This window comes from Rana temporaria, chromosome 2 (assembly GCF_905171775.1).
Source record: "Rana temporaria chromosome 2, aRanTem1.1, whole genome shotgun sequence".
Taxonomy (NCBI): domain Eukaryota; kingdom Metazoa; phylum Chordata; class Amphibia; order Anura; family Ranidae; genus Rana; species Rana temporaria.
In genome coordinates, this window is record NC_053490.1 from 48,277,953 (window position 1) to 48,300,573 (window position 22,621).

The 22,621-nt window shown below is 45.3% G+C and overlaps 1 protein-coding gene across 1 annotated transcript in view; it reads left to right on the forward strand.

Moving 5' to 3' along the window:
• PIWIL4 (piwi like RNA-mediated gene silencing 4) overlaps positions 1 to 22,621 on the forward strand; it is a 356,967-nt gene that overhangs the window by 318,523 nt on the left and 15,823 nt on the right. Inside the window, exon 18 of the mRNA XM_040340167.1 lies at positions 6,186 to 6,339. Within this exon, the coding sequence (XP_040196101.1) occupies positions 6,186 to 6,339 (154 nt within the window). The remainder of the gene's footprint in view (positions 1 to 6,185; positions 6,340 to 22,621) is intronic.

The window sequence follows — 22,621 nt, forward strand, 5'->3', positions numbered from 1 at the left end:
GCCCACTTTTATTAAAACGGGTGAATGTAAAGTCCACAAACTTGCCCACACATGGGTTTTGGTTGCACACAGCATAAACCGGTAACAAAAATACCAAATCACCTGGCTCTCTCGACTCACTCAGCCTTGGCCAAAGCCCCTTGCTGCACAGGCCTGACACCCCAGACTCTCCCACTCCTCTGAGATTCCTGTGCATGAAGTACGAAAGGTCAGTAAATGCTTCTCTGAGACAAAGGGAGTATTTGCATTCATAGGCGTTCAAGATGCCTATCTGCATATTCCCATTTATCCACCTTAGTGCTTTCTACACTTTGCAGTGGAAGCCCATCACTTCCCATTTTTGTGCTTCCTTTTAGCCTATACTCTGCTCCCAGAGTATTTATAAAGGTCCTAGCACCTTCTGAAAACTCAGGACATCCAGGTCACTGTTTTTTTTAGATGAATTTCCCCTGCTCCATCTCTCTTCCAGCTTTCTGCAAACATTAACAGAACAATTCAGATACTCCTGGCTATCAACTTTTTCTACAGCTTTCTCTTTCCTGGCATACTCTTGTGTCTCACCTAGCACATCCCAAAACAAAGGTTTTCATTCCAGAGAAGAAAATGCCCTCTGTTAGAGCACACACTTTGGATTTCAGGTCAAAGAAACATCCCTCAGTGAGTTTCTCCACAGACATGGTAGCCTCTTTCGAGGAGTGGTGGCTGGTGCTCAATATTTTTTGGCGGGTGGCTAAAGCTCCCTGACCAATCGGGTCTCAGGACCTACTTCTTGATTTGCCCGGAGGAGAATATTAATTTGCTATTGTCACACAACTGGGAGGGCTCAGGGAGCAGTGCTCTGCTCCCCAAGCCCACCCTGTTTTGAAGCCAATTAGAGCCTTAGGCTCTGATCATGTACTTTAAGAGAAACAAAAACCCCATTGGAATCAATTCGTCCAGCGCCCTGCATGTAGATTAGGGACTGGGTGCATGGATTGGGGGGGGGCGGCGCCCCTTATGGACCACTGCTTTTGTGGCTGTTCTTTTAGCCCAATTTCATTTGAGACCTGTCTAGAATAACATCCTTTTACTTTGAACAAGCATGCTGCTTCCTTTGACCTACCCATGCTCTTCCTCCGTGTCGTTGCTCTGTTATCAGCATGATAACTTCTGACAAGTTCTTTGTCTACTAAGATAAAACCAGCCTGAAATCTGTGTATAGAGGGAGGTTGCTATAAATAAATGAGCAAAGAGCTTGACTCGTCACTGCAAGTCTCTGCCTCCAATCAGCTGTTTTGACTGTATTCCAAGAATACACTCCCAGTGCTGAACAGGAAGAGAAAATCTCTAACACCATTTGCACTGAAAGAATATACAAAGCTGAAGACAGCAGATATACATGTAAACCCAGCGCCCAGAGGCGATTCAGTTTGCATGTGCTGCGCTATATAAGTTTCTTACTCACTCACTCAAACCGTATGTAGGGAGATTTGTTTAATCTCTGTGTATTATCTGAGGCTGTTCACTGGGTATATGTGAGGGTTTACATCCACTTTAAGCACTCTGAAAGGACAATTTTCGGGCCTGTCCATTCTTTCTCTAAAACCTCTGGTCTTGCTCTCTCTTGTCAAAGCCTTTTCTCAAGGCGTATCTCAGGTAAGGGCCCCCTTTACAGCACTCTGTACTTTCATGGGACCTCTCTGTGCCCTGCATAAAACCCATCAGGGATCTCCTCTTAGGTGACCTCTCTTGAAAGTGTCCTTTTTGGTTGCGGTCATGGTTAGATAGTTGGTAAAGGCTGAATAAAGACACCGGTCCATCCAGTTCAGTCTGTGTGGGTGTGTTTATGTCAAAACCGTTTCACATATCCCTGTATAATGCATTTTTTACGATTCCGATCTAAAATAAATTAAATGATTGACACTTTCCGCTGACACCACTGATTGTGGAAGGGAGTTCCACATCCTCACCGCTATGACAGTAAAGAACCCTTTACGCATTTTAAGGTTAAACCGCTTCTCCTCCAACTCCATTCTGTGGTTGCATGTCTTCTTAAGTTTCCTGAGACTAAATAGTTCTCTTCCTATGCTAGAATGACCATTGAGATATTTGTATATCACTATCATATCAGTCGGTCCTCCATCCCCCCTATTGGCTTTGTTGCCCATTCCTGATTACTCTAGTTCCAGCGCATCCTTCCTTAGGCCTGGTGACCAGAACAAGATGGCATATTCAAGATGCAGCCTGGCCAGAGTTTTGTAATATGGTGGAATTATAATCTTGTCTCTTGAGATACCCTTTTTTAATACATGCTAATGTTCTGCTTGCTGTATCTTGGCATTGCGTGCCATTGCTGGTCTACAAGGACCCCAAGATCTTTTAATCCTGAATTTCCCTAAATGTCGTTCCCCCCTTTCCCCCAGCAAGTAACTTGCCTTTATATACTTCACATTTTTCAACATTAAACCTAATTTGCCATGTAGTTGTCCATCCCTTTATTTTATTGAGGTTTTCCATTTATAAATAGGTTAAGTAGAATTGGTCCCAGGACAGAGCCGCGGGGTGCCCCACTTACCTCTCTAGTCCATTCTGAGTACATGCTATTTATCACCTCTCTTTGGAAGCACCCCTGTAACCAGTTTTCTATCCAGGTATGTACACTATCATCCATGCCAACAGACCTCAATTTGTAAATTAGGCATTTATGGGGAACTGTATCAAATGCTTTTGCAAAATGTCCACAGGCCTTCCTTTATCTAAATAACAGCTCATTTTCTCATAGAATGTTAACGGTTGGTCTGGCAAGAACAATCTTTCAGGAATCCATGCTGATTACTACTAATGATACTGTTTTCAAAAAGCAATATCTTGGATTTAGTCCCTTATCACCCCCTCCAATAGTTTACATACCATTGATCTTTGGCCTGTAGTTACCAGGTGTATATATATATTGGCCCTTTTTAAAATATTGGTACAATGTTGGCTTTTTGCCAGTCAGCTGGTACCATTCCGGTTACAATGCTGTCAAAAAAAATTAGGAATAAGTTCTTTGAGTTCTCTCAAATGTAAGCCACCTGGCCATGGTGATTTATTTGCATTAAGTTTTCCAAATCTTTTTTGGACGCTGACTTCTTCTGCCACAGGGGTACATTTTGTGTTGTGCTACTAAAGATACAGTCCTGATTACTGTACTCTTCCTTTTCTTTTGTACAAAGTGAGGAGACTAAGTTATTCAGTACAGTTTCCGTCTCCTTGTCATGTCATTTGTAACCAGCTTCCCCTGATTATCCTTTGTGGGGCCAATATGCTCTGACCTCGCTTTCTTACCTTTTTTCAGGATTTTTTTTTTACGCTTTTTCACTGTGTCTATTGTGGTCTATTTTAGCTGCCCTGATTGTGCATTTACATTTCTTATTGCATTCCTTTTAGTGTTGGAATGTCAACAATGATCTCTCGGCCTTAGGCAATTTTTTCCCAGCACAGGCTCTGAAGGTCCGGCACTGTAAGCCAGACCTTCAGAGCGCATGCGCCGATGACAAACTGATCGTGTGTGTGCCCCATCGGTGAAAAAAAATAGAACATGGTTTAAAATTTTCCTATGGATAAAAAAACGATTGTCTGTGTGGAACTCCCTCGGAGAAAAATCCACTCATGCTCAGAATCAAGTCGACGCATGATCGGAAGCATTGAACTTCATTTTTCTCCGCTGCACGTCGTTGTGTTTTACGTCACCGCGTTCTGACACAATCGTTTTTTTAACTGATGGTGTGTAGGCAAGACTGATGAAAGTCAGCTTCATCGGATATCCCCACGAAAAAATCCATCGGATTAGATTCCATCAGATATCCGATCGTGTGTACAGGGCATAAGCATTATTATAGGCTTACCTGTAGGTACATGGTGTACCAGAGTATTGAGCACAGTTTAGAAAAAAATGCTTTTTTGAAACTTGCACCACCCTAATGCCTCCTTTTCTATGATTTACATTGAATGTAATTATATTGCTGTTTCCTAAGTTGTCCTTTATTTCCACATCTGCAGTCAGATCTGCCCATACTGATCTCCTTTAGTTAGTGGGATCCACCCAAGCAGATGAGAAAGCACACTTAGGTAGGGTGAAGGGAACCATGGTGAACAAAGGTCGATGCACAGGATTGTTTTTGGTGTATGGGATTACACAATTCACTGATTTTATACATATACCGTATTTATCGGCGTATAACGCGCACTTTTTCCCCCTTAAAATCGGGGAAATCGTGGGTGCGCGTTATACGTCGATCCACACTGTCTGAGCGCCGCCGCCGACATATACCGAGCACAGTACACTCGGCTACGCTCGCTGTCACGCCCTGTCCCGCCTCCTAGCCTTTATGCGAGAGGAGCCGAGCCTAGCCGAGTGTACTGTGCTCGGTAAATGTCTGCGGGGAGGACACCACCGAGGCTGCAGACGGACGCCGGACCGGACAAGGCCGCCGATGGACGCCGGGCAAGACACAGACGAGGGGCATTTAAACTGTAAGTATTTCCTTTTTTTTTCTTCTTAAAATTCCCTTCTAGGTTTGGGGTGCACGCTATACGGCGGTGCACGCTTTACCCCGATAAATACGGTATACCTTTATGGACTGGCACTGAAAGATTGATTTACTTTGATATATTTTACCACATAAGTGAGTACACCCCTCACATTTTTGTAAATATTTTATTCTATCTTTTCATGTGACAACATTGAAGAAATTACACTTTGCTACAATGTAAAGTAGTGAGTGTACAGCTTGTATAGCAGTATAAACCTGTTGTTACCTCAAAATAACTAAACCCACAGTCATTAATGTGTAAACTGTTGGCAACAAATACGAGTACACCCTAAGTGAAAATGTCCAAATTGGGCACAATTAGCCATTTTCCCTCCCCTGTGTCATGTGACTCGTTAGTGTTAAAAGGTCTCAGGTCAAAAAAGAAGTTGAGTGCACATTCTCAGTGTCATATCCAGACATTGTCTTTGGGAAATAGATGTATGAGTGCTGTCAGCATTGCTGCAGAGGTTGAAGGGGTGGGGGGGTCAGCCTGTCAGTGCTCAGACCATACGCTGCACACTGAATCAAATTGATCTGCATGGCTGTTGTCCCAGAAGGAAGCCTCTTCTAAAGATGATGCACAAGAAAGCCTACAAACAGTTTGCTGAAGACAAGCAGACTAAGGACATGGATTACTGGAACCATGTCCTGTGGTCTGATGAGACCAAGAAAAAAGTAATTTGGTTCATATGGTGTCAAGCGTGTGTTGCGGCAACCAAGTGTGTCTTGCCTACAGTGAAGCATGGTGGTGGAGTGTCATGGTCTGGGGCTGCATGAGTTCATTGAGGGAACCATGAATGCCAACATGTACTGAGACATACTGAAGCAGAGCCTGATCCCCTCCCTTCGGAGACTGGGCCACAGGGCAGTATTCTAACATAACGACCCAAAACACATCTCCAAGATGACCACTGCCTTGCTAAAGAAGAGGAGGGTAAAGGTGATGGACTGGCCAAGCATGTCTCCAGACCTAAACCCTACTGAGCCTCAAACGGAATGTGGAGGAGCGCAAGGTCTCTAACATCCACTAGCTCCAGTGCTGGAAAATAATGGTGGCCACACAAAATATTGCCACTTTGGGCCCAATTTGGACATTTTCACTTATGTGTGTACTCACTTTTGCTGCCACCCAAAAGTGGAGCTGCCGCTTTAAGAACTCCTGACCCCCTGACATGCCACATTTGGCGTGTAATTTTTTTGAGGGGTGTAACCAGTTTTGACAGGTACCCTGCTCCCACTTTCGGTTGTGCTGCCTAGGTGACTCCTCCTCTCCCCCTCTTTCCCTGCATTCTACTGGGACACGTCACATGTCTAGAGGATTGCCCAGTAATTCAGGATGCGCAGCGCGACTTGCATATCTGCAGTGCGCACCTGGCTGTGAAATCGCAAGCTGTCACAGCCAGGTGCCCACACATGCAATGCCGGAGAGGGTAAGAAGCGAGGCTATGGGCGGCCACATCGCTGGATTGTGGGACAGGTGAGTGTGTGTTTATTAAAAGTCAGCAGCTACACTTTTTGTAGCTGCTGACTTATTAAACACAGAAAGCACTTGAACCCACTTTAAGTGGTATTACAGATTCAGCTCCCAGCTACACATACTTTAGAAGTTATATGTTTATGTCTTTGCAACAGGTGCCATTGAAAAGTGGAAGAAAAACAATAATGATTGGCCTAGCCGCATTATTATTTATCGTGATGGAGTTGGAGATGGACAGTTACAGATGGTTGTGGATTATGAGATCCCTCAACTTCTGGCATGCTTTACGCAATTTCTAAAGACCTACAGGTATGTGTGCAAGCAAATGCCTTCAAAATCCAAACTCATAGCATTGTATATTAGCTCATGGGTAAACAGAGCTTACATATCACACAGCCTTCACAGTACATAGAACCATTCACATCAATCCCTGCCTCAAATACTATGTATTGTTATCTAATAAATTATTATTATTATTATTATTAATAATTAGTGGGAATGCTCAATAGCATTCCCAGTATTGTTATTCGTTTTTTATTATTAGTGGGAATGCTCAATAGCATTCCCAGTATTGTTATTTGTTTTTTATTAGTGGGAATGCTCTATAGCATTCCCAGTATTGTTATTCGTTTTTTATTATTAGTGGGAATGCTCAATAGCATTCCCAGTATTGTTATTTGTTTTTTATTAGTGGGAATGCTCTATAGCATTCCCAGTATTGTTATTAGTTTTTTATTATTAGTGGGAATTCTCTATAGCATTCCCAGTATTGTTATTCATTTTTTATTATTAGTGGGAATGCTCTATAGCAGGAATATGCAATTAGCGGACCTCTAGCTGTTACAAAACTACAAGTCCCATCATGTCCCTGCCTCTGCCTCTCATGCTTGTGGCTGTTGGAGTCTTGCTGTGTCTCATGGGACTTGTAGTTCTGCAACAACTGGAGGTCCGCTAATTGCATATCCCTGCTCTATAGCATTCCCAGTATTGTTATTTGTTTTTTATTATTAGTGGGAATGCTCTATAGCAGTGGTCATCAACCCCCGGGCCGTGGCCCTTCAGCAGCCGGGCCGCGGGAGCGGGCCCAGCGTCTGTTATCTTTTTTTTTTTTTTTAACAGGTACGTTTTTATTTATCAAAATACACAGCAATAAAAACACAGTACATTATACCATGGTACATAACTCAGGATACACAGGTGTAGTCATACAAATAGGCAATTGATTCATACATAAGAAAGCGTTAAGGTTGTCAGTCCAGGGAACATCACTCCAGGTAATCACAGTAGGAGTACTCAAAGACATCAAAATCAGGTATTCAGCAGGGGGGGGGGGAGCGGGGGGGGGGGGGGCCCCCCCAGACGGAGAAGGGAAACTACAGGGTAAGAGGCACGAGCAGGGCTCTGGGGGGGGGGGGGCATAGATACCCCAAGGAACAGGAACCAGAGGGTCGAAACCAGGGCTGTGGAGTCGGTAGATAAATGTTCCGACTCCGACTCCTCAGTTTTATGTACTTCCGACTCCGACTCCTCGACTCCAACTCCTCTGTATTAATATGCAAATGTATTTTATACATTCCTTGAGGGAAAGAAACGCAACCTACCACAGGACTACTGGCTGGGAAGCCAACAGTCTACTGTATTGCACAGTTTAAGCAAAAGACAAAGACAAAGGAAGGGGCATTTATTCTAAAACATGATTTTCCTAGGAGAATCCCATAGTCATGTTTAAAGTTTAAGCTAACAATCGGAGTTTACAAGTTTTTATAGCCTTAGCTAAATGACAGCAGTTTTTCCAATGGTTTACAGCTTCAGTCTTGAACTATTGGCCCTCCATTCCCTTCACTTATACAAGTGTCTCACTCTCTAGTCCTGCAAAAAAACATATTTATTTAATCCCTTATCAGTGAGAGGCTAGGTTACACATGGATGCTGCGTTCCCTGTAAAAGCAGAACACAACACTATGGAAAGTATAAGTATTGCAGCTCCTAATTGTGCGTTGCGTGCCATATAGTGAAGCACATGAAAAGCATGCTTCTTCACGGTCACTTAACGTGTACGTTTTGCGGTTACGTGAGGCACTGCATGCATTGGTCTTTATTCTTACAGTAGAGAAGTCATTAATTATAACTTTTTGTGAATTGGGACATTTAAACTTGCTTTTTTTTTTTTTTATTCCAATCTAAATTTAGTATAGGAGTCGGAGTCAGAGTCGGTGCATTGTTTGCCGACTCCGACTCCAGGTACCCAAAATTTCCCCCGACTCCGACTCCACAGCCCTGGTCGAAACTCAAGAGTACAATTTCCCCTACAAACAGAGCAGTTTATAGCATCAGATTCAGTAGCCCCGCGTCTGTTATCTTTAATGGCCGCTGGGCTGGCTGTAAAAATCGGGTGACGCTGCGAGAAGTCGGCCGCGGATTGGTTGGCTGGAGTGGTTGCTCCTGTGCAGGCTGCGCTGCATGGTGGGAGTTGTAGTCTGGCCGCCCTAAAGATAAGTTGCTTATCAGCGCAGGCACAGCAAACTACAACTCCCACGAGTCTCAGGCAGGTCATGTGGCACGTCAAGGGAGGGGACGAGCGGCATCACGAAAATCACATGTGACTTGCTGAGCCCGTGAGTTGGGGCCGGGGCAGGTGCTGGCTTAAGGACAAGATGTGACAGGAATACATTATCCCCCCCCGAGAAGAGGTGCAGGGACCTGGCTCTTGAATCATCACCCCCCCCCCCCTGAAGATGTGCAAGGACCTGGCTTTGCACTGAGACACCCAGCCTGAAGTAAGCCTGCTCTCCAGGATTGAGTCTGAAAGAGTGACTCCTCCCCAGGGCGAGAACTGAGCTCCAGTAGTAATCGGCGTGCGGATCCTAGCAGTAGGACGTACGGCTCCTGGAGCCAGACAGGCAGGGCTTCCACCCCCAGCCTTCAGCCTCTGTTCACCCCGTCACTGCTGTCTGCTCTCCACCGCAGACTGACTACCTGGCTTCCCCCAGGCCTACCCTGATGCCCTCTGGCTCCCTCCTTCGTCCCCTCTCCAGGGCAGCCAACAGGTAAGCCTGTTCTCAGGGCCATCTACTGGATTCGCTGGCGGCCGTCCTTTTCAGGATAAGCCGCCACAGAAGCCCGACTAGTACGGCTCTCCCCTTCTCTTTACCTTCTCTTTTCCCCCTCTACTAGTCCCCCACATCGCCATCCACAACCAAGGAATCCCCCCACCACCTCTCCGCCGCAACCTCCAGCCGTTTCCGCGCTTCTCCGGTCATCCGCGCCGGCCTGTGGAGTACCGCGGCAGCCGCGATCTAGGAAAGACCGCGGCATCACCCGCGGCCGAGCGGCACACAGCTTCCCACACCCAGTAATTTCAGCCAAAACAGCCCAGAACCCCCCCCCCCCCCCCCCCACCCCAGAGGGATACCTGCGCTTTCCTGGAACTTTCCTGGCCATCGTTTTTGTCCTTCACAGCAGAACCAATCCACCCAGCAAGTAGCCCCCAGCCTGGATTCCTGCTGCCTGATCAGTGACCATCTGCTACACCCAGCAACAAGGGTGCCCCTCATCCCACCCCCTTCTCAAAACAAGCAGAACTTGATCCAGGGCCTTGCCCGATCGCCTCTCAAGGGGTTAGGAAGGAATTTTTTTCCCCTGCCATAGCAGATTGGCTCAGCTCGGCCAGGTTTTTTTTGCCTTCCTCTGGACCAAGCCAGGAGGGAGGATTAAGTCAATCTCCCCTCCATCATCTTAAAAAAAAACCCTACACCCCCCCCCCCCCCCCATGGTGTCTGTCGACCATGGTTAAAGCGGGAGTTCACCCATTTCTAAATTTTTTTTTTTTCTTCCCCTAGATTCCTGCTCGTTCGGTCTAGGGGAATCGGCTATTTGTATTAAAATAGGTGCAGTACTTACCCGTTTTCGAGCTGCATCTTCTTCCGTCGCTTCCGGGTATGGTCTTCGGGAGCGGGCGTTCCTTCTTGATTGACATTCTTCCGAGAGGCTTCCGACGGTCGCATCCATCGCGTCACTCGTAGCCGAAAGAAGCCGAACGTCGGTGCGGCTCTATACTGCGCCTGCGCACCGACGTTCGGCTTCTTTCGGAAAATCGTGACGCGATGGATGCGACCGTCGGAAGCCTCTCGGAAACCTGTCAATCAAGAAGGAACGCCCATTCCCGAAGCCCATACCCGGAAGCGACGGAGAGGATGCGTCTCGTAAACGGGTAAGTACTGCACATATTTTAAAATAAATAGCCGATTCCCCTAGTAATAACGAGCAGGAAGCGAAGGGGGAAAAGTGCCCTCTAAGGGTGAACCCCCGCTTTAAGCTGCAATATTCCGCTGAAACCATTTGGGGTCTGAGGCGTTTTGCCGCAATACTACCAGCCATCACTAAAAAAGCCCTAAGAATTGAGCGATTATTGAAAATCGATCGACGATCGATTGTCAAGAATTTCAGCCATTTACCCAAGCCTAAGCACATATTATGTGCTTTGATCAACACAAGATCGGCAGTAAAACACCGACTAGAAATCCACGATTTCATTTTACAATACGATTTAGACTGTCTATTTATTACAGAAAGCTGGCTCACAGCCGACTGTAACACCATTCTCGGAGAACTGGTGCCTGAAAACTATCGTATTATAACCGAAAACAGAATAGGGCAAAGAGGAGGAGGCCTGGCAGTGATCCATAAGACTCACCTTGCAATCACTAAACCTGTCCTTCAAAACCCTCTTCCATTTATGGAAACCCTTACTCTGCAACTGCAAACAAATTCCCAGGAGACCGTCCATATTCTACTCTGCTACAGACCACCTGGCCCAAAATCACAGCTTCTGTCATCATTAACGGAGTTTATCTCCACTTACACCCTTAACAGCAAACACCTTTTGCTGCTCGGGGATTTCAACCTTTGGGCCAACTCCACACAGGATCCCGTTGCCGACGCCTGCATTGACCACCTGGAAGGATTAGGGCTACAGCAACTAGTATGTGGGCCCACACATGCTTCAGGTCACACACTCGATCTTATTTTCAGACAAGATCTGGAAATAAACGTCTTGGAAAATGAACCGTTGCCATGGACAGATCACCATGCAATTAAATTCATAATCTCCAAAATCCCCCCCTTAACAAAAACATCAAAACCACTGACAACACACTGGACTAGATGTCAGAAGAAGCTCCACTCGGAACTCTTCAAAACCACATTAAGGGAAAAAATAAAAACAATCCAACCACACCAAACGGCCTCAAAAACACTGGATGCCATAAACACAGCCCTATTACAGTCAGCCGACTTAAAGGGGAGTTCCAGCCATTTGTATGTTTATTAAAAGTCAGCAGCAACAAAAAGTGTAGCTGCTGGCTTTTAATAAACAGACACTTACCTGCTCCAGCGACGCGCCGGCCGGGGCTCCGCTCCTCTCCCCCCCTCCCCGGCCGGCGTCTTCATTCTCAGTGTGGGCACCCGGCCGTGACAGCTTTCGGCTTCACGGCCGGGCACCCACTGCGAGCAGCGCCGCGCCGTGTAATTAGCCAGGAGATCGCCTAGGACCTGTGACGTGTCCTAGGCGATCGCCTACAGCAGCCCCTTCCTGAAGGCGATTAAGCTTAGTCGCCTACAGGAAGGAGGAAGTGGGACAGGAAGTCCCACTCTTGCTGAAGCCCCAAATGTGGCATGTAAGGGGGAGAGGAGTGGGTTAAGATGAAGTTCCAAATTTGGGTGGAACTCCTCTTTAATTGCGCCGAAACATAAAACCTGCATCCGGAAAAACACCTCTAGCTGGTTTAACAACCAGCTATCGTTATTGAAGCAAGAGCGCAGAAGGGCGGAAGCCGCCTGGAAAAGAAGCGCTTCAGAAGAAAACCTCACTATCTACAAGGCAACAACAAGAAAATACCACAAAGAAATTTTCAAAGCCAAGAGAAATTATTTTTCCAAGGCTATCAACAGTGCCCTAAACCGTCCCCGCGAACTCTTCAAGATGGTCACCCAGACCATGAATCCCATCTGTCTTGAAGCCCCCAATTCAGACACCCAAGAGTTCTGCAATGAATTGTCGGATTACTTCATTAATAAAATTGAGGGAATCCGGGAAGGCATTCAACAAAACAATACCCCCCTCAACCCCCCCCCCCCACAATTATTCACACAATACCCACAGAAATTCACCACAATTAGGAAAGTTCACTCTAGAACCCATCTCTATCGATGTCACTAAAAATATCATCGGTACTTTGCGAAACAGCACAGCGCCCAATGATATCATTCCCACTAAACTGCTGAAGGAATGCGCCGACATCATGGAACCTCCCATCACGCAGCTTATAAACCAGTCTTTCAAGGAAGGTATAGTGCCCTCCCAGTTGAAGGAGGGCATAATTCAACCCATCTTGAAGAAACCCACCCTAGACCCCAAGGACCCACTTAAAGCGGGGGTTCACCCTATAAACCCCCAAAAAAAAAAAATTTCTTCTACCATAAAATCAGGCATTGTAGCGCGAGCTACAGTATGCCTGTCCCGATTTTTTTATCCCCGTACTCGTACATCGAAGATACCGACTCCCCTCGGGGAATGGGCGTGCTCTGGCGCGTCACGCTTCTCCGGAAATAGGCTTGGCTCTTCACGGCGCCTGCGCATAGCCTGTGCGCAGGCGACGTGAAGAGCCGAGACCTACTCCGGCTGTCTTCGGGGAAAGTGACGTGCCAGGGCCGGCCGTCAATCATCCTCCCTCTCCATAGGCACGCCCATTCCCCGCGGGAGCCGAAATCTATAATGTACGAGTACACAGTGAGTACGGGGGTAAAAAAATCGGGACAGGCATACTGTAGCTCGCGCTACAATGCCTGTCTCGATGGTAAAATCGTGTCACTGAGGGTGAACCACCGCTTTAACCGCTGTCCCATAACAGGCCTAAATGTCCTCTCCAAGGTAATGGAGAAAGTAGTGGTACAACAGCATCTAGATACCCATAATCTACTTGATCCATTTCAATCAGGTTTCCGCCCCGGACACGGTACGGAAACAGCATTGCTCAAAATATGGGACGACGCTCTCGAGGCCGCAGACGAAGGAGAATCCTGTCTCCTGGTTCTGCTGGACCTAAGTGCTGCCTTCGACACTGTAGACCACAAACTGTTACTGATTCGGCTAGCTGACGTAGCCAAAGTCACAGAAGGTGATTTACCTTGGTTCTCCTCTTTTTTGGAAAACCGATCACAAACAGTGAAATTGGGACCTTTAACTTCTGAGAAACGCACGGTATCGTACGGAGTCCCTCAAGGATCGCCTTTGTCGCCGGTGCTGTTCAACATCTATCTTCGTCCTCTTTTTGAAATCATTAGCAGCCAAAAACTGCTTTATCACCCATATGCAGACGACACGCAACTGTATTTCCGCATTTGCAACAAAAAGGATCACCATCTCAATCCAGTGACATGCCTCTCTTCGATAGAGAACTGGATGACAAACAGTTATCTTAAACTCAACGGAGCGAAAACAGAACTTCTCCTGTTTCACGCCAAGCGTATGAATCAACCTGCAACAACGTGGACACCCCCGCCCAATCTGGGCAAAATCATCACCCCTAGCGCCAAAGTCAAAAGTCTCGGGGTCATCTTCGACTCCTACATGACAATGGACGCACAAATAGGATCAGTGGTCAGCGGATCTCACCATCTGCTGCGCCTACTACGCAAACTCACTCCTTTTATTCCAAAAGAAGACATAGCGGCCGTGGTGGGAGCGATTGTAAACTCCAGATTGGACTATGCAAAAGCCCTTTACCTCGGTCTGCCAAAGTACCAAATCGCCCGTCTGCAAGTCGTTCAAAACACGGCCGCCAGACTAGTGACTGGGAAAAAACCCTGGGAATCAATCTCACCTTCACTGAGATCCCTTCATTGGTTGCCAATTAAAGACAGAATTGTTTTTAAAGCACTCTGTCTAACGCATAGATGTATCCATGGGAATGCTCTCCATTATCTATGCGAAAAAATAAAAGCTCACAACTCCAATCGCATTCTGCGATCCACCAACCAAAATCTGCTCCAAATCCCAAAAGCCAATTACAAGTCCAAAGGAGAAAGAAGATTCGCGGTCCAGGGTCCCAGACTATGGAACGCTTTACCAACCAGCATTCGGTTGGAGGAAAATCACCTAACGTTCAGGAGAAAGATCAAGACCCATCTCTTTTGATATCAAAGGAGACAGGAACAACAAGCGCCCAGAGGCGATTTGGTTCGCATGTGCCGCGCTATATAAGTTTTTCATTCATTCATGAGTGAAGTTACCCACAGCAGGGTGTACCGTGCCAGCCAGCCAGCCACCCACCCACTGACCCACAGCAGGGAGCAAGGCCAGCCACCCATAGCAGGGAGCCAGCCACCCACGGTGACCCACCCACAGCAGGGAAGGGTGCCAGCCACCCATGATGACCCACCACAGGGAGCCAGCCACGGCAGGGTGTTGGGCAGCCACAGAGGACGCGGGGAGGCAGGCAGCCAGCCACTCCCAGGAGCCAACCAGCCACAGAAGGGGGGCCGCCAGCCAGCCACCCACGGTGGCCCACCCACACCAGGAAGCCAGCCAGCCACAGCACGGTGCCAGCCAGCCACCCACAGAGGATGCGGGAGCCAGCCACAGTACCCATAGTTAAGGTAAGAAGATTACTACACAGCTACCTTCATCTGTGGAGGGGGGCTACCTTCATCTGTTGTTGCCTTACCACATCTGTTGGCAGGCAGCGTGGCAAGTGACATTCTGTATTTGGTGGCAGGCGACATGGCAAGTGACATGCTCAAAGCTCCCACTGATTCTGCATTATGGTGGGTAGAACTATTTCATTTATTACTACAATGAAATAATAGAAATAATGCGCTGACAAATTGCCCGCGAAAAATCGCTTACCCCCCGCGTGCCAACCCCAACCTCCCCCCAATCGGGCCTTGGCACAATTTTCTTCCACTCAGCCGGTCCCCGGTGCCAAAAAGGTTGGGGACCACTGCTCTATAGCATTCCCAGTATTGATATTCGTTTTTTATTATTCTTATTAGTGGCAATGCTATATATAGCATTCCCAGTATTGTTATTCGTTTTTTATTATTCTTATTAGTGGGAATGCTAAATAGCATTCCCAGTATTGTTATTAGTGGGAATGATATATATAGCATTCCCAGGATTGTTATTCGTTTTTTATTATTCTTATTATTAATTTCAATTTTATTCCGTACGTTTTTTGGCTCTGCGTAACTTCTGCATACTTTCAGATATTGAGACCATGCAACTTTTAAAATGTTCAGCTCTTTCAGCTAATGATGGTACTTCTTCAACTTTTTTTGTACTATTTATATTTTTTAAAATATTATGCTTTTTAACACTTTTTTTTTTACATTGAAGTCAATGAGAACATGCTTCAAATCCTTAAAACATGCTCCCGCTACAAAAAGTTTCAGCTCCTTCATACTTTCATCTACAGACACCAAACAAACTTTAAAACATTCACAAAATATTCAGCTATCCGGCTATATCTTTTCAGTTTGATATCTTTTACAGTTTTTGTGAAAAAGCAGTTTAAGTTTAGTGATTTTTTCAGAAAATGTTATCCATTATACAGTGCTTCTATGGTGCTGGTTTAGAGTGGATGATGTCATCATTAGAGCAGAGAACTTTAAAAAAATTATCTTTATAGAAAGGGAACAAATTGCTCTCACACCCACAAAATCTACTTGTCATACACAATTTATACATCAATTGTATTTTTGTCTGGTTTCAGACAATGTGCTCAGTTTTGTGATACGCATTTTACTTTTGGCTGGATGAGCTTCCAAGTGACAAGTGTTCCACATTTTCTTCCATTGACTGTCATGTAAATAATTCTTTTAGATTTCCCAGTGAATTGCACAGAAAACCTATTTTTTAAATCGCTGACATGCCCACATTTTTAAGTTTATCAACATAAATTTTATACCGATATGTTCACAAAGGCTGTGTGTTTCTAACGGTGAAGTCGCTGTTTAGATAGCATGTACTGTTGTGGATTTATTAAGGTTTGTTTGAAGGGTTCTCTCACTCATTAGTTGTGGGGATTAAAGGGGTTGTAAAGGTATTTTTTTTATCCCTAAATAGCTTCCTTTACCTCAATGCAGTCCTCCTTCACTTACCTGTTGTGGAGAAAACCTCTTGAGGGGGGAGGGGGCGACCAGGCAAGTCAGGACACTCTCTACTTTGCAGATAGAGAAAGGAGCTGTGTGTTAGTGGGCATCCTGCTTAAGAGGCTTTCTCCACACCAGGGAGAAAGCTTTGCATTACTGTATGTAGTTACAGACAGAAGAAAAGGAAGTGAGGATTGCTCAGAAGAAATGAGGACATTTAAAAGCAAAATCGAAGGATGAGGTAAGTGAAAGAGGACTGCACTAAGGTAAAGGAAGCTATTTAGGGAAAACTTGTTTTACCTTTACAACCCCTTTAATGATCAAAGAGAGGCTTTATAAGTACTGAAGGAACACTGCTTGTATGTCCTGAAGATAGTGTAGTGGTTATGGTGAATGGCTTTGGTGTGAACTTAGCAATTCAGCTATTCAGCATTCCCACTCATTTTCTGCAGGAAATGCATTTTCTAATATTATTATTATTATTTTATTATTATTATAAATTGTATTTATTGATATTACATAGGAGACCAAAAGCCTCATCACATAATCTACTGTGGCGACCTCAGGTCCAGAAATCTTGCCCTCTCAAATCTCTTGGATTAGGTGTAAGGGTCCTCTCACTTGCCTTCTGTATAGGAGTCCAAATGGCAAGAATCCTGTGGACTTCTGAGGTTCCTCTTTGTGGGCAAACAGCTAGTGAGGCACAGACCATTTGTTTGTGGTTGTAAGGACTAGCCTCAATATTCATTATCTGTATTTGTAGAGAGCCTGAATCAGGTCAAATACAAACTGCAGACATTGATCACCAAGGCGCTCCACTGACAATATGACTTTGCAAAAATTCCCAGCAAAGCACTAGTGGCCTTGTCCGCTATTAGAGATGATAGTGCCACAGAATCGGGATAGCTTAGTCCACAACTGTCAGGATGTAAGATTTTTCTGAATTGCTGGCAATGGCTAGTCACCCAATGATATCCACCCTCACCCTCCTAAATTGTTCAGGTGCAGGCAAATGTTGTAGTGGAGCTCTCTGAACACCTCCTGCCTTACCAACCCAATGGCAGGCAACACAGGACTGTCAGGGCTGGGCTCCTGCTATTTAACGAGCAGCTCTTTTCTTTTTAGCGTCGGTTATTTAGCAGTCACTCTTTACCACAGTGATTCACCTGGTTACCATTTACCTGCCGCACTAGTCCAGCTTACAGCCAGACCCTTTTTGCTATTAAAGCAGCTTAGCTCATTTATTCCTTGCCCTTTCAGGGTCTGTGATCTCCAGTGCTTTCCTTCCTGCGTTCCTATGTATGACTTGTCCTCGCTGATTTCACTTGCGATTCCTGTTTCTCATTTTTGTTCCTGACTAAGCTGACTTCTGGTTTTCTGACCCCAACTTGTCTAATTACCAGCTCTGACATCCAAACCCTGGCTTCTGTTTTTGACTACATTCCTGAACTGTTATATTTGTGATTTTCACTACACTTTCTGGTTCTGTCTGGTTTATGGTTCCTGACGAGGACTGAATCTATTTGGCTATATCTCTGATCATGGTTGCCAGAGAAAACTCTGCATCAAGCTCTGGTCTTGGTGTCTTCCAAGTAACCTAGTAGGGTTGACAGCATTCAACAAGTGTCTTCTGAATTGATTAGGCACATTGCAAATACATGTGTAAGCTGCAGAGCCGCACCAAAGCACCCCAATATTTCTGCAGTACTAACTCTTGTAAATTTATGAGAGTCTCCACAGTGGAAGCACATGCATTCTAATGAATAGATGGAGAGCAGGTGGGCCTAGATGTAGCCCACTCCTCCTTAAAGGCACAGGGGCTCACTGGACACTCCACTGTGGAGGCTCTCATAAATTTACAAGAGTTAGGACTGCAGAAATATCGGGGTGCCTTGGTGTGGCTGTCCAGCTTATGCATGTATTTGCAAATGCATGCTAAGTAAACCCCTGGTGTTAACCCAAACTGTTAGACAGGATAATTTGGTTGGTAGCAGACAGGTTGGCGAGTTGAGCCGGAAATTGTATTTGTTTTGTTTTTTTAGGTACAGTGAGCTTTACCTTTTGACCATTTCTGTCTCGCTGCCTTTGGTGAACAGATCCTCATTTTACAGTTTTTGATGGTCCCAGAAAATGTTTTGTTTGTCTCCCTTCACAGGGAGGCTAGATGCTAGACTTCTAAGCTTCTCTTATTTTGGGTCAGTCTGCAGTGCTTGCTTAATGGCAGCACTCCATGCCCCACCCAACATGGGAAACAACAACATCAGCTGAGGCTTAGCAGAGTCTGTGTCTACTGGGTCAGGGCAAGGAAATCTACCATTCCCCTGCTCTGTAATCAGAGACTATGCCTCAGCAGCCTTGTCATAAGATTCAACAAGTGCAGTATATATTCTGCATTTAAAGCGGGAGTTCACCCATTTATTAATTGTTTAATCTTTTCCCCTTAGATTCCTGCTCGTTTTGTCTAGGGGAATCGGCTAATTGTTTTAAAATATGAGCCGTACTTACCGTTTTCAAGATGCATCTTCTCCGTCGGCTTCCGGGTATGGGTCTTCGGGAGCGGGCGTTCCTTCTTGATTGACAGTTTTCCGAGAGGCTTCCGACGGTCGCATCCATCGCGTCACTATTAGCCGAAAGAAGCCGAATGTCGGTGCGGCTCTATACTGCGCACCGACGTTCGGCTTCTTTCGGAAAATCGTGACGCGATGGATGCGACCGTCGGAAGCCTCTTGGAAGACTGTCAATCAACATAGGAACGCCCAGTCCCGCAGCCCATACCCGGAAGCGACGGAGAAGATGCATCTCGTAAACGGTAAGTACAGCTCATATTTTAAAACATCTAGCCGATTCCCCTAGACAAAACGAGCATCCATCTAAGGGAAAAAAGTAATATATACGGGTGAACCTCCGCTTTAACATACATGTTTTTGTTAACTGTACATATAAGGTGGTAACTCCATCCCTGCCCCCTACCCTGAGATAGTTGTGTACCTTTACCTCCACCTCTACTCCCCTCCTCCTTCGGTCTGGTTGGTGAATCCTTGGTGCCATTAGCACATTATATGACACAAGAGTTTCCAGATCTGCACTTAACAGCATCTTCCACCCAATTAGTGAAACCCCAAATACAGGGTACACAAGAGCAGGTTCCCCCAACTCCAGTGAGTGTAAGAATATTTTCTGGGATAATGTTTTGTCCACCTGTTCAGGGTGAATAGGTGTGACTTCCACACTGGTCTTGTAACCCAATAAAGTTTAGTTACCCACATTGGCTGTAGCTTGGTGGTGTTCCTTCTTTTTTATGGACAGTAAAGACAAATGAGTGCTGGCCAGGTACAATCGGCTTCTTCTGCTCAGGACAATTGTTCCTGTGGTGTATGGGGTTGACACAAGCTTAGCAGCTGTGGGTATTAGTTGATCCTCGCTTGATAATCGGGTGCTCCTGCTGCTAATCTTTGCCAGGCTTGACTTACAATGCCGAATCTCACTGAACTCCTACGCATGTGCAGGAGTGACGTCATCCCCGCTCGGGCAATCAAAGTGGCCATCTATCAAGACCCAGGAGCACGGGGATGCAACAGCGCTGGAGCTGAGGTAAGTATAGGCAGCATACCTTACGGCCAGAAGTACTTTCCTTTGCTCAGGAAAATCGAGAGATTGTTGCAGCTTCCCTCTTAATCATCTCTCCGCTTGACACTGTGCACCCTCAGCGGCAGCTGTACTGTACAGTCTGTGTTGCAGCCTGTCTCTCAGCCTGCCTCTAGAGACACTGCAGGAACACCAAAAGGTGCTTCCTGCAACTGAGGAGGAGCGATGTTGGGAACAGTATAGTGCAGGAATGTTCAAGCTGTGGACTGAAGGTTGTAGCCATCATTAAATTAGGTTGAGTCCTGGTACCCTCATCCAGCAGGGCTGCACCAGATTTACATGTGCCTGAGACAAGCAGAGCTTCTTCTGCTGCAGGTTCCTCCAAAATCTGTTGTAACCTGTAACTTATGAACACAATAATTTGATCATCTTTACTTATTATCTTGTACTCTGCTAGACCAGGCATGATTGCAAAATAAAAGATAGGATAGAAAAACAAACGATAACTTTAAATAAATAAAATGTTGAGAATCGCAAGAGAATCGTGATCTTCATTTTATACAAAAGAATCGCGATTCTCATTTTTCCCAGAATCATGCAGCTTTACCTCACAGGAGCAGAGATTAAAGTGATACTAAACACACATGATTTCATTTATAGTATTTATAATATTCTCTTTCTGTACATGGATGATGGCACTGTAATTATAATAAAAAAAAAAATTTAGGTACCCTTTTTTCCAATCGATATACAGGGAGTGCAGAATTAATAGGCAAGTTGTATTTTTGAGGATTCATTTTATTATTGAACAACAACCATGTTCTCAATGAACCCAAAAAACTCATTAATATCAAAGCTGAATATTTTTGGAAGTAGTTTTTAGTTTGTTTTTAGTTTTAGCTATTTTAGGGGGATATCTGTGTGTGCAGGTGACTATTACTGTGCATAATTATTAGGCAACTTAACAAAAAAAAAATATATACCCATTTCAATTATTTATTTTTACCAGTGAAACCAATATAACATCTCAACATTCACAAATATACATTTCTGACATTCAAAAACAAAACAAAAACAAATCAGTGACCAATATAGCCACCTTTCTTTGCAAGGACACTCAAAAGCCTGCCATCCATGGATTCTGTCAGTGTTTTGATCTGTTCACCATCAACATTGCGTGCAGCAGCAACCACAGCCTCCCAGACACTGTTCAGAGAGGTGTACTGTTTTCCCTCCTTGTAAATCTCACATTTGATGATGGACCACAGGTTCTCAATGGGGTTCAGATCAGGTGAACAAGGAGGCCATGTCATTAGTTTTTCTTCTTTTATACCCTTTCTTGCCAGCCACGCTGTGGAGTACTTGGACGCGTGTGATGGAGCATTGTCCTGCATGAAAATCATGTTTTTCTTGAAGGATGCAGACTTCTTCCTGTACCACTGCTTGAAGAAGGTGTCTTCCAGAAACTGGCAGTAGGACTGGGAGTTGAGCTTGACTCCATCCTCAACCCGAAAAGGCCCCACAAGCTCATCTTTGATGATACCAGCCCAAACCAGTACTCCACCTCCACCTTGCTGGCGTCTGAGTCGGACTGGAGCTCTCTGCCCTTTACCAATCCAGCCACGGGCCCATCCATCTGGCCCATCAAGACTCACTCTCATTTCATCAGTCAATAAAACCTTAGAAAAATCAGTCTTGAGATATTTCTTGGCCCAGTCTTGATGTTTCAGCTTGTGTGTCTTGTTCAGTGGTGGTCGTCTTTCAGCCTTTCTTACCTTGGCCATGTCTCTGAGTATTGCACACCTTGTGCTTTTGGGCACTCCAGTGATGTTGCAGCTCTGAAATATGGCCAAACTGGTGGCAAGTGGCATCTTGGCAGCTGCACGCTTGACTTTTCTCAGTTCATGGGCAGTTATTTTGCGCCTTGGTTTTTCCACACGCTTCTTGCGACCCTGTTGACTATTTTGAATGAAACGCTTGATTGTTCGATGATCACGCTTCAGAAGCTTTGCAATTTTAAGAGTGCTGCATCCCTCTGCAAGATATCTCACTATTTTTGACTTTTCTGAGCCTGTCAAGTCCTTCTTTTGACCCATTTTGCCAAAGGAAAGGAAGTTGCCTAATAATTATGCACACCTGATATAGGGTGTTGATGTCATTAGACCACACCCCTTCTCATTACAGAGATGCACATCACCTAATATGCTTAATTGGTAGTAGGCTTTCGAGCCTATACAGCTTGGAGTAAGACAACATGCATAAAGAGGATGATGTGGTCAAAATACTCATTTGCCTAATAATTCTGCACTCCCTGTACAGATGTCCTGTGAATTAACATCAATAAACAGTTTTAACAGTTTTAACTTTCCAACCACCAACAGTACATTTACTACTGGGGGGCAGCTCCCTCAGGCATCTCAATGTACCCATACAACATGGTGCTAATGTGCACTGTGGGCGCTCCCTGGGACACAGTGATGTAATCTGCAAGTGCTGAGTTTACCGCACACAGCAGATTGCAGTGCTCCATATCAGGCTGATGTGAGTGGGCCAGATACACGTGATCACTGTAAGATCGTGTCAAATCGTAAACAATAGTCATGAATTAAATTCATTTATGACATCACTGCTTACTACTGTGTGTGATATGTGATTGGTCACCAGGGATCACATGGTACCTGGGCCAATCACAGCACCCGGTACCATGTGATAACTTTGAGTCAACAATGAGTCGTGAATGAAAGCCATTCATGACAGATCAAATGATTGCTTTTACAGTGATCATCACTGTAACAAGTAATCACAGTGTAAAAAAAGAAGTCTAGGACTTCCTCTTCCTGTACTGTATGATTAAGAT